The sequence below is a fragment of the Meleagris gallopavo genome, chromosome 4 (genome assembly GCF_000146605.3).
Source record: "Meleagris gallopavo isolate NT-WF06-2002-E0010 breed Aviagen turkey brand Nicholas breeding stock chromosome 4, Turkey_5.1, whole genome shotgun sequence".
NCBI lineage: Eukaryota > Metazoa > Chordata > Aves > Galliformes > Phasianidae > Meleagris > Meleagris gallopavo.
The window spans coordinates 62,526,922-62,539,782 of NC_015014.2; the positions used below are offsets into that span (position 1 = coordinate 62,526,922).

Here is a 12,861-nt window from a genome sequence, read left to right on the forward strand (position 1 = left end):
TTTCCCACCAGTGTATTCTAGGAAAAAAAATCCAGCCAGCTTGATTTCAAAACTGAATCTTACAATCCAGAATTCGACTTATATCTGCTGACTCGTACTGCTAAAGATGAAGATAAAATGAACTGGTAGAAGAAAGAGTAAACATGGACACATACTCTTATCCAGTTTTATAATTGTATCTCAACTGAAACTGGTTTGAATTCTGTGAATATTTTGCTGTTTTTCTTTTATCCTTCAGTGCCTGCCTTCTTCTATTTCCATTAAGAAACATAAATAATTGGATCTTCTTATGGTATATTTGCATTTTTCTTCAATTCCTGACTTCATCCTCAAAAATCAAATATTTTCTGCATGAGTTATTTTGAGATCAGTTTTTGTAGACTCTAGGAATATATCTAATTTACATAAACATAAATATCATATGGAATGTTTTTGTGAATGAGAAATTTTAATACAGTTGCAAGACTATCTACTGGACTGTGAGATTCCTCATGGTAATATTTAAGCAATTTTCAAGTAATTTAAATCTGCAGTACTGCTTCTTCGTGTTGAGATTCTTCTTTCTTTTATTTCCATGTTTTCACGTAATTATGATAAAAATGCATGCTTTTTAGTTCTCCAGTATTTTTCCCTGCAGAGTAGAGGTACATGGGAGGAATGCGTAAACCTTTCAGTTTGACTTTACTCCATATTAGGAAGATCTTTATGGATATTCGGCAGGTAACAAATGTGCCCACTGGAATTCTGCCATGGGAACAGTATAACAGAAATGTACAAAAATGATGAGTCAGGCTTTGCCTCTCCTATGAAGAGACTAACAGCTTGTCAGTTACATTACTACTATCTACATGCTTATTTGTCTTATTCTAGCAGATAAGGATGCTCTGATTTTTCAAAGACCCTCCAGTTCATATCTTATAAAAGTAGTGTTGAGAAAAGGAAGGAGTAAAAAAAAAGGAAATAAAAGAATAGGAAATTAGATTGCTGCTGAGACTTGATAGACCAGAGGGCTTAACCTTCACTAAACCTTCACTATCTAAAACTACTGTAACAACACTACCACAACTGCTGCCATCATGGTTGTGAGAGGGTTTTCTTCCATATGTCTATTGGTAACTGTGAATACCAAAGCTGTTTAGAGAGCATATTGAAAAATGTTAAGGATATTAACCAGCTAAATTATGACATGGGTCACTTTTTAACAAGTAGCCTGCAAGTGAAAAACTTTGTTCTCTGCATCAGTTCTGTGAGTCATTCCATTGTCCCTTCTATTAGTTAATGTAATTCAATTTCCCTCTCTTCACCTATCACAAGAAAAACTAGGGAAAAGAATCACTCTTCTCTGTACCTGCAAAGTATTTGATGTAATTTTTGAGATTTTCAATCATGATGTTTTTTTTTAAATTAGAACCAAATTAAATGTGTTCCTAGCCATTGCAGAATACATTGATTAAAACTGAATTATACTCAGTTGTGATCTACATTGGAATTTGCACAACACATCTCTCCTGGTGTGAAACTAAAAGGGAATTTGAATCATACCCTAGTAATATATCCTTCCCAGTAAATACAGTCCATTAGCCATCAAATCCAATAAGTTGTGGTCAATATTTAGAACAGATAATTCTGTAGATTAAATGAATGATGGATCTATTAGAAGTCTCAAGTATTCTATCTAGTCCCTGACAACTGAATAGTTTATTAAAGGATAGTTAACTACACATGCTTCCTCCTCATTTTTTTATTTTTGTTATGGCAGCCTTTACTGTTCCCAATATCAATCAGAACCACCTTCTTGATTATGAAAGTAAACATTGTAAGGACTTGTTTGGGAAAACATGTGTGTTTTGCTTGACCTATGTGAGCTTTTCCAGTGATATGTCTACTTACGTGCATAAAGGTAGCATAAATATATGTTTTCAGAGGCTAAGGTGGAAGATGCCTACTTTTGCAAGCACAAAATGGCAAGTTCAAACATTCTGGACTCACATGGGTAACTGCTTTCTGCCTCAAAAGCTGAACTCTAAACTGAAAGGCAGCTGATGTGGAGTGTTTTCTGTTGGTGCTTGTAAGTGAGAAAAGGGCAAGACAGGACCCACATCCCACAGGAAGTCACATGTATTTAACTTATCATGTTGACCAAGGTCCACTGAAAACAAAGGAGGGAAAGGATCAGGATACTGTTGTAGGGACCATACTACACACTCTGTCACCATATGTATGAAAAAATACATGTTGTTTTTCTATTTTATTTTCCCCAGCTTTCTGCTAATTGCCACCACATTTTTCTTATTTTTGATGTTATTTTTCCATTAATTTTCAGAAACCGTTCTTCAGTTGAAAAGCCTTTATTTGAGAAATTATGTGATTGTGTTTAGCAAATAGAGAGGGAAAGAAAGAGAGAGAAATCACTTTCTGTCTGGATTCAACAGGAAATAGCTTCTCAGGTAGCTATCACAGTAAGAGAACAGCACATTTAGGTTGGCTCTGTGATGATATAAAATAGCATCTACCCCACCTGACATTACTGCTCAGGCAGACTCTAGTCCCAGATGGCTAACATAAAAGCACCATAACCTTGTGCTCATATTTAATGAAAGGTAAGTCATAGACGGGTTCTGACTACAGGGAATCCTATGAATTACTGGTATGGGAGAGGGAACAATTGCAAAACCTCTGCTCTGGATACAGCCAGTTTCTGCCATAATGGTTCAATCCTTTCTGATCCTCTGTGTAGCATGTTTGGCTCTGCAGCAGTTGCTTTCCTAATGATAGAAATGAAACAGCTTAACTCTGAGAGAACTCTCATGCTTTATAGATTTTTTTCCTCAACTGCTTACACAGATTTTTTTGTGTTTTAAGCATAAGCACTGTCAACATATCTGCTCTTTTGTAGCCTAGTAAATGACAGCTTTCTGCTCAAAGAAAACATTCATTTTCTTTCCATCCTGAGGAATTATACAGCACTGGTTCTTTTCCAAATAGCACATCTCATGTCTTGTTGCTTTGCTCTTTCATTAAGACATACAACTTGCTATAGCAACCTTTTCAATTAAGGCCAGATCCAAAACTTATAACTGCTATTGGAAAAGGAAGCCATTGCCTGCAGGCTCTTTCAAGCAGTTTTATGTGCAGTTATTCACACAGTGGTCACACTTGCGTGACAAGACTACATTGTAGGAACAATATATACTACACAGCATTTCCTTAGGATATTAGCGGTCATTTTGGATAGTGAGTGAGCTACCTTTTCTTCATGTCAGTTCTGGCAATCAACTGTGAAATATGACAATGATTAAATGTGGCAGCTTATTACTGTACAGTGTTCTATGCAGACAATTCATTATTTTTAATTTTATTTTTTGAGATAAGAAAATCTTTGGACATGAACCATAAGATCCAACTCCCTGACAGGTGCAGAGGGAGAATTTCTGGACTCTTATATATTTGTCTTTTCAGTTTTTATCGCAATCTGGTAAAGGTTTCTCACCATCTTACTGTCATGTTAACACATCATTGCAAATGTAAAACAGTAGGAGAAATATTTTAGCTTTCCACAGAATGTGCCAGCACTACCCCAATATTTGTATTTGCTCAGTCATTTGGGGCTTTCACAGAGTCTGAGTTGCCAAAGTGAAGTCTCTAGCTAAGCAACTTCCTTTCCGCTTTGCTGGCTGATGGAAACGGTGTGAATATACCAGAGGGAAGCTGGAATTCCTCCAGGTACCGTGAAATAAAAGGCAAAAGAACACAGGACAAGTAATCAGACGGAAGGAAGGAACATTCCAAGGTACACAGACTCTAGCTTTGCTACAGGTTACAGTATTGCCGGATACAGCTGGAGTGCGTAGGGTGTGTCTCAGCACAGCACAGCGATTAAACTACCAGCAACTCGCTGCCAGCTTTGATCCTTCCTGAGCTGCGCATTAGCGGAAAGTTGGGTTTCCTGTTGCTCTCTCCTGCGGTCCGGGAGTGGATCAGACCTACTTCGCGATCTCTGCCTGAGCCTGTGCCTCGCAGCTGCTCGTCTGCGCATGAGTCGCCGCGGGAGGCTCCGCGGCTGGAGTATTTCAGGGGCTGGGCACCGGGGTAAGATGCTCAGTACCTGAAGGAGGGGAGCGCACTGGCTGACCATGGCCATCACGCCGGCGCGAGGAGGACCCCGGCCCACCGCCTGAACGAGCGGAGCTTTGTCGTCTGCGCAGAGCCCGCTTCAGCACCGCGGACAGCGCACCCTGAGCTCCGCTCCCGACTCCGGCTCAGCGCCTCCGGCTCCCGCTGACCCCGCTCCCGCTCCCGGGCGCCCCCGGCTTCGGACCCGCTACCCATCTCCGCTTCCCTCTAGCTATCAGCGTACCCCTCTCCGCTCCCCGGCAGCTCTTCCCCGCTCTTCCTCGGCCAGCTCCCAGCCCGCACCCCTGGCTCCTTTCTCCCCACTTGCCTCCTCGCTGCCCCTCTTCTCGCTCCCCGCTGCCCCCGGCTCCTCTCCCCGCTCCTCCGGCTCCACTCCCCCGGCAACATGAGCGGGCGACCGCGGGTGGTGGCTGCGGTGCCGGCTCGGATGTCCCCTTCCTCCTGCCTTCGCCCGCTCCAGGGGACCCGCTAAGAGATGGACTTGGCAGGCGTGCTGCTGGCGTTGCTCCTCGTGTTGGTGCTGGTCGTCTCTCTGCTCTCCAACCTCCTGGTGCTGCTATGCTTCGTCTACAGTACGGAGATCCGCAAGCAGGTCGCCGGGGTTTTCCTGGTGAACTTATCCTTTTGCAACCTGCTCCTTACCGTCCTGAACATGCCTTTCACCCTGCTTGGAATCCTGAGGAACCAGCAACCCCTCGGGGGCTGCATCTGCAAAGCTGTGGGTTTCCTGGAAACTTTCCTGACTTCCAACACGATGCTGAGCATGGCAGCACTCAGCATCGACAAGTGGATTGCTGTGGTGTTCCCCTTGAGCTACACCAGCAAGATGCGGTATAAGGACGCTATGATACTGATGGGCTACTCGTGGCTCCACTCTCTCACCTTTCCCCTGGTGTCCTTGTTTTACTCATGGGTAGATTACAACAGCGTTTATGCCTCTTGCACCTTGCACCTGAAGGAAGAGACAGAGCGGAGAAGGTTTACAGTGTTCACCATCGTCTTTCACTCCACCAGTTTCATGCTGTCACTGGTGATCTTGTGTTTCACCTATTTAAAGGTGTTGAAAGTTGCCCGGTTCCACTGCAAGCGGATAGACATTATAACCATGCAGACTCTGGTTTTGCTGGTGGATATCCATCCCAGGTAATTTTTGCCTTTTCATATCCACCACCCCGGGGTTCTTGCAGTAGGTACCCTTGTGCAGAGCATTGTCCTGTCTTCCCAACACCCCTTCCTGTGTTCCCTTCTAGCAAAACCTCCTGGCTCTAGCTAATGCATAGAGAGCTAGCAAGCATGCTGTGCATCTGTAATCTGCACCATTTAAATGTCATTCCCAGGTAGCAGGGAACCGTTTTGGTGAAAGTGTCACTCTGAGGTCCACGGAGACAGAGCTGCCCTGCCATGACCTACTCCAGCACTGGGAGCAATCCTTCCCCTCTCCACCGGGCTCAGCTGTTCCCTCCTTGCTCCTTTCTTAACCTCTCAGCTGCTCTTTTCCTTTTGCAGTGTGAAGCAGCGCTGTCTCAATGAGCAGAAAAGAAGGAGGCAACGGGCTACCAAGAAAATCAGTATTTTTATAGGGTCATTCGTGATCTGTTTTGGTCCTTACATTATCACCAGGTCAGTATCTCCTGCTGCGGTTGAATGAGGGGACTGTCTGAGACACCAAAGTGCCCTCTGATGAGCAGGTGCTGGTGTGGTGGGGCTGGGGAAGTCTAAGCTAATCTGGGACTGGCCGAGCTTACTGGAGATCTGGGGCCATCAGAACACACACACTTGCACAAACTCACACACATTCACATTCTGCTGCCTCTAGTGCTGTGCACTCCCTGTCAGCTTCTGGCTCTAATTTCCTCATTGCAACCAGGTCTGGGTGCCTCTGCCAAGAGCAAGAGGCTTTTAGGATGAGTACCAGGAATTAATTATATGCCACTGGGAGATGGAAGGAGTTTAAAACATTTGACACCCTTCCTTCTTAGCATAACCCAAGCAATAGAGGGAAAGGCAGATCACTTCTCCTGATTATCTCAGGTCCTAAAAAAGCATCAGGCCAAAGTCTGCAACTATTAGAAGCTGAGCTGACATAATTTAAATTTATCCAGGCTGATAATTTGGCAGATAAGTTTTGTGTCTGGAAAAAATTAATGTCTGTGAATTTATTACTAATTATGAATCTTGGCCTCGTAATTTGAGAGTTAGCTTCCAGGAAAACCAATAATTAGTCTTTAAGAATGTAGAGGAAACACTGTGCTTCTCAACTGGCCAGTCATTTGCATCCACCCTGGTGCTCTGTGCCTTTTAGAATAGTCAGATGTCATTCTTATTCTCTACTTGTAAAGTCTTTATACAATATATGGTTATTATTTTTAAAGCCTGTGTAAATCAATGAGTTGGAAGTGAACGTAACTATAACAAATAGCAGCACCTCAGGATATAGTCTTTAGTCTCTAAAATAAATGGGCTGAAAATTTCATAAATGATTATTTTTTTTATAATAGTCACCATTCAATGGTGCTTTCAATACACTTTCTAAAAGAACAGATTTCTGACTAGGGAAATGCACTGCTCTTTGCAATGCCACATTGATGAAGGCATTCTCAAATTTGTTTCCAAGTTGCCAGGGTCTCCATTCACACCAACTTACAGAATTCAGACACTCTGATCTTACACAGTCATAACCACATAAACGTAGGTCGTTCATGATCAGCATTGTTGTCCTTTTCTTACATGGGCAGTGGGACAAACTGAAGCCAGCGCACAAACATGACAATTTTTTTAACCTTTGAATGACATTTCAGTCCCCATTTAGATGCTAAAATGGTCTGACTGTCTGGATAGCTGCATTTTTTCTGCAATTGAAAGGATTATTACGAATACTAACATTACATCACAGAGTTAAAAGGTTAATTGATCATTATTTAGTACATTCTGAGTCATTTTCTATTCATTTTTACAATTTTTCCAAGCAGGATATAATTTTATTGAACAAAGTGGATTTTGCCATCTCCATCCGATTTGAATACTGCCAGTCTCAGCAAATTCCAGTATCACATTTTTCAGGATGGAGATACTTCTTGCAAACTTCTCAAATTATTCCTTACAAGGTTGTAAAATAAAAGCCACTTCCTTCCTCAGACATTACATTTGGCAAAGGTGAGGTGCATCATTTTCCTTGTGTGACAAATGGGTACAACATGTGTCAATAAGAAGACCGAGTTCTTGGTTTATGGGATGCATTCTCAAGTTACATTCACAATGATCAAGAGGTTCAGTAAACACAAAATGGGAAGCATTTGAGAAGGACATCCTGGAAGCTCTTTAGCCCAAAGGCAAAACAATGTCCAGGCTGCACAAGATTAAAAGCAAAAGCGGCAGAGGCTGGAGGACTTGATATCATATCACTTCTCCATTCTTACCCTGTTTTTATCAGGGTTGTGCTGAAGTAATCTCAGTGATGGCAACGACAGAGATCTTTATCGTTTTCTTGCTTTTTGGCCTGGTGACTCAGGTTGTGCTATGAGCTCAGTTTGCTCCTCATTTCAGAGATATGAATGAGATTTTGATCATTAGCAACATATTCATCTGTTCACTAAAAGCCTGCAGATTAATTTCATCTTTGCTGTCATGTTACTGAAATCAAGAAAATTATACTAAGATTCATTCAGATGGATATTTATAAGTCTGACTTGTTTAGTTCAGGCCTTTTATCTTGCTATACTTTTCTTCTGTGAGCTTCAAGGCAATTACATTTGGGCCCATAACACATTAAAAGGGACACGTAGCAATACATCTATTTTTAAAGCTGAAGGATATCTTCCTCTCCTTATTTGGTGTGTTTATAAAAACATCAATTTTGTAAATATCAAGGGCATTTTTTCTACTTACATTGAACTACAGGATGGGATAAACTAAAAAACAAACAAACAACAACAAAAAAAACCCAACAGCAAGTATCTTTTATTGTACATTTATTTATTTCTCACATTCTATGTCTTATACATTCATTTATTCCTGGTTTTTGTCTGTTTTGAATTCACTGGAATTTTCCATCAATCTTTAAACAGAAGAACAGAAGTAATCTGATTCTGAAATGTACTTGCTGTAGGAATTGTTTCATTATCTCAAAAGAGAATGTCTCTTGATAAAGTTCATCTGCTTGTTGCAAAGTTCAGCCCTTGTGTTGGGAAGTCAGCTTTTCTATACAGAGAAGATCTGAACAACATCAAAGTTGAACACCTTGCAAGGTGGGAGCTCTGCACATTGGAAAGAGGCCAAAAGGTTCCTCAAGTCTGGAAAAAGCATCTGAGATTGCGTTTTGAAATTGTGATGTCTTAGGGTATAGAAAAGAGTTGTTTTATCTCATGGTGTTTTGTTGCTGTTCTTTTTTCCTTCTTGAATAAATACAACAGCATATTCTTGAACATTCAAGAGATTTCACAAAAGATGTACAGATAACGTTACTTTCTTACCATGTTCCTTCCACTTCTGTGTAGAGTTAGCCCTATGTAGATGAACCGTATGCCAGACACTTGCTGGAGAGTCTGAAGGTTTGTTCTCACCTCTGAGGAAAAAACTGTTGAACTTGGTTTCTATTTCTCTACTTGTGATTAATGCACCTCTCTCAGCTGAGGTGCTGAGGCCACTAATCATCCATGAAACACAGGCCAGGAGACACAGGTCTGGAGACAGCTGTCTGGTCATATAATGATGATTAAAAGTGTTGTCTCCCTGTTTTCTTTGACAAAACTAACAGTCAGCCAAGTGCACACCGAAATTTTCACAGGTAAATAAATGCTACTAAACACACTTACCTCAAACCTCTATGCAGGTTGGCAGATATGATAGTATGTAAAGGAGACCCTAGTTTTCAGGAGCAGCAGACTGGTGCCATGCCCAAACATCTGAAGAGTTGAGTGAGTACAGACGCCCCAGTGCATGTCTCTGTCTCAAACTTGTCATGGACAAGGAGTAATCAGTTATGTCACCAAGATTTTGACCACTGTCACTTACCAGCACAAACCTCTATATTCAGAAAGAGTAGTAATAAACTGAAGTAGTTTGTTATGTCTGTTTCATGAGAGCATTAACACTGAAAACGCAATTTTCCCCTCTTTCCATACAAGGAATTATTATTGTTTCCTAGTTGCTTTGTTAAGATAGTTCCCTTTGCCTTTATTGAATCCAAAGAGTTAATAAGTACAGAGTTGCAGGAACATGTGTTGTAAGAAAATAAGTGTTACTTTAATGTTTCATGATGCGTGATTTGAGCACTGGGCTCAGTGTGAATATAACACTCAAGTGTTTCCATCTCTCTTTAATGTTTAACAGGTTGATAGAGCTCCTTCCTTTTGTTACGATAAACTACTACTGGGGAATTATAAGCAAGTGCCTCACCTACAGTAAGGCTGCGTCAGATCCATTTGTTTACTCACTTTTACGTCAACAGTACAAAAAAGTTCTGATCAACATCGTCAATAGGATACTTAAAAGGGATCTGTATCCTTCATCAGGGTACAACAGCTCTCTTGACACCGAAAATGATTACTGCTTGCACAGAACAAACTAACAACATGACAAGCACTCCCCTTCAAGCGAGACAGGTGATTGCCAATGCTGAAAAGCTGCCTTTGCCCTCTCATGCTGACAATGGTGACAGCGTCTCCAGTAGGTGGAAGCTGCATTAATGCAATGCACTTCTTTGTGGACTTTCCCAAAAGGCTCTTCCCTGGTCTGCTGCTAGTGAGATATATGGCCCCTGACAGAATGGAGTAGGTTTGAGGGCTTTAAGAGAGCCTTTGGAGGCTTTAGAGAAGCTTAGAAGGAGCTTTTAATGTTTCAAGGCTGAAGACTTGATATTTCTTGGAGCGTCTCACACCAGAGGTGGCAGCCCACCATCTCCTGGATGCACAAGGAATCCCTGGCTTGGAAGGCAAGGTTCAGCATCCTTTGTGCTGCGCATGCCCCTTGGCAGTCCTGGATCTGCCTTGTTAGTTTTGAATATTAAAATTAAGTCTTTTAATTGATTTATTGTATTGGTGCCTCAAGTGATTGATATGGGTCAGCACTTTGAATCTGAGATTGTTATTGTTATTATTCTTTATTAACAGGCATCATGATTGTAACATAGCCTTTAGGAAATGGTACATATATTCAATATGCCAGTATTCTATCAAGCATAACCAAAGTCCAAGTATCTGAGTTACTACTATTTAGCACTTCAGTGGTATGTGATTACAATAATTGCAGCAACAGTAACAAAGACATATATGGAGTTTAGTTAAATAGCACTGTAGTTACATCACTGAGCTAGTCCTGTTCAAACAAGCTTTTATTCAAGATAGCAAAAATGAGAAAAGATCAGTTAGATAGTAGAAACGACAGTTATCACTGTGTTCAAGGAACATTACGTCAGAAGACATTTGGTTTCAAAGAGGCTACAATATGTTAATTCTTTCTAAGGAGCATACAATGTGTAAAATACTTCATGCATTGATTATATTTGGTGGATTGTAATAATATTGTATAATCTTTTATTTTCTATTGATCAATTAATCTGATTATTTTAACTAATATCAAGAGATGTCTAAGAAATATTATAACAAACCTGCTGCCAAATGGCCAGAAACACAAAGCTGCTATATTATTATATGTATTTTTCTCATTTCTTTATTTTTAAATCTAAACAGGCTTTGGAAAATAAAATGTAGGAATTATTTTTGAACAATATTCCTTTGATGATATAAGAAACAAAAAATATTCTATAGCATTCAATAACTTACTATTTTCTAATCTAGTACATGAGGGGAAAATTAAAGCAATTCTAAAATATATTTTAAGAAAAAAAAAGAAGTCAGTAAAGAACACTTATTTTTTATGTAACAATAAACTTGACCCAATTAAGCACTGAAAAGTCTCTTCCTGGCCAAACTAAGTGCATAAGCATGTGATTAGACACAAATATAATTTCTTTTGATGATAATGACTCTGTTCCCATGCCAAAAATTAAGTAGATGCTTAACTGTTTTGTAAAATCAGTGTCTGAGTGGTCATGGAGAAAAGGTGGTTGACATCATCCACAACATGGAAGAAGAGCACCTTACTGCAATGAACCTAATAAAGTCAAGGAAAGGTGCTTCTGCATAACAAATACTTTGTTCTCTTATCTCCTGCCTTTCTGATGCTAATTTTTTTTTTTTTTTTTATTTTTTTTGGTCATGCAAGTACCTTAGGCCTCTGTGCTTTGCATCTATATATCTGCCTGTGTTAAACTGAATGTACTATTATGGTTTTGTCTTCTTAGTAAAGTATTTGTACTCTCTCCAGTTTTGTGTAAATACAATATTTCCGAAAAAAAAAGAAACAAAAAACAAAAAAATGTTGTGAGTGGAATCTTTCCAGTTTTTCTGTCTTCCTGTTACCTCCACATGCCTCCCCACTCTACCATGCTGCTACATGCCTGATGCTTCCCTCTTTCATGTCAATTTCAACACCAGGATCAGATACCTCTGCTAATTTTTCTGCTCTTTTAGAGTCAGTTTTGTGCCAAAAGTTTTGGTAGTCTACAGCAATTCTTTGTGAGGAATTTAGGTTGTTGCCATATATATACTTTACAATAAACTGAATCTTGCAAAGCACTCAACATTTCTGGAGGTGCTTAGGTCCAACTGAGGAACAAAAAGATCTTAAGTCTGTGTTGGGTGTTGCAGAATGTCTTTTGTATTTAATTTCCACAAAGAATTAGGAGGCTGAGGTCTGCAGTATGCTCCAAAAGAAAATAAAAGGCATATGAAGCTAAGGAAAGGTGAGAGAGCTGTAGTTTTTTTCTAGCTTTCCCTCTTAACATCGATTTGCAAATAATTTTATGTGCATTACTAGAAGGTATCTTCCTATGCTAAGTATGCACAGCTGGCTCTGCAGGTAGATTTTTCTTTCTTTCTACTGTTTGCCACCTTCTCTCCACTCCAGAGAAGGGTTTGCTCTCCTTTCCTCACTGATTAGGAAGCAGTCATCTTGGCTTCATTTCTCTCTTTTCCTGATGCAGGAGAAACTCCTACTAGCTTGGTGCTTCATTCATCATGCTCTTGGGTATTCTGAGGTAGGAGGAGGTAAAGGGAAAATATATTGTGCTCCAAAGGGATCAGTGTTGTGGATTTTGTCCTACAGATATTTTATATAAACCAACCACTGGAGACATAGTCCTGACAGTAGGGTTTAGTCTGGAGGAAAAGATTTCCAGAAAAGCTGAAGTACAATACCCAAATGGCATCTTACACATTCTTGTTAATTCAAGCATAGAGCTCCAGAAATCTGATTTCTACCCCATAAGTGGTTTCTGCTACCTGACAGGTCTGTTGGGAAGCTGGAAATACTGTGATTTGGTTCCCTAGTGGAAATGTTTGGTCAGCAGTACTGACTTCCTCAGTGTGAAGGAGCTCAATCCCACCTGTGTTTGATGAGGGAAAATGACGGTGAGTTGCTAAAGAGCAGCAGGAGAAGTATCATTTCCTCAGAACAATAGTTATAAAATCAGCACTTTCAGAACTGCATCTTCTTTGAGTGACATCCTTCTCCTAATGCAGTCAGATTAAAATCTCTGAAGAGCAATTTAACAAGTCAAGGCAACTGGGGTGACATTCAACTTCAGTTTGTTTTTCTTCACACACCTTCACGAAGGTACTTCCAAGACAGATGATTCAGATTCTTTCTGACAAGACTTGGGATGGAATT

General features: G+C 40.3%; 2 protein-coding genes across 2 annotated transcripts in view; both read left to right on the forward strand.

The window, feature by feature from the left end:
• The window catches only part of CPZ (carboxypeptidase Z), a 28,855-nt gene extending 24,762 nt beyond the window's left edge, over positions 1–4,093 (forward strand). The window contains exon 8 of the mRNA XM_010710520.3: positions 3,920–4,093. Coding sequence (XP_010708822.1) covers positions 3,920–4,093 — 174 coding nt within the window. The remainder of the gene's footprint in view (positions 1–3,919) is intronic.
• Positions 3,566–11,738, forward strand: LOC100551002 (G-protein coupled receptor 26). The gene is made up of 3 exons (XM_010710491.3): positions 3,566–5,277; positions 5,641–5,754; positions 9,463–11,738. The coding sequence occupies exons 1-3, from the start codon at positions 4,610–4,612 to the stop codon at positions 9,698–9,700; spliced, it is 1,020 nt and encodes a 339-aa protein (XP_010708793.1). The 5' UTR covers positions 3,566–4,609; the 3' UTR covers positions 9,701–11,738.
• The last annotated feature ends 1,123 nt before the right edge of the window (positions 11,739–12,861 follow it).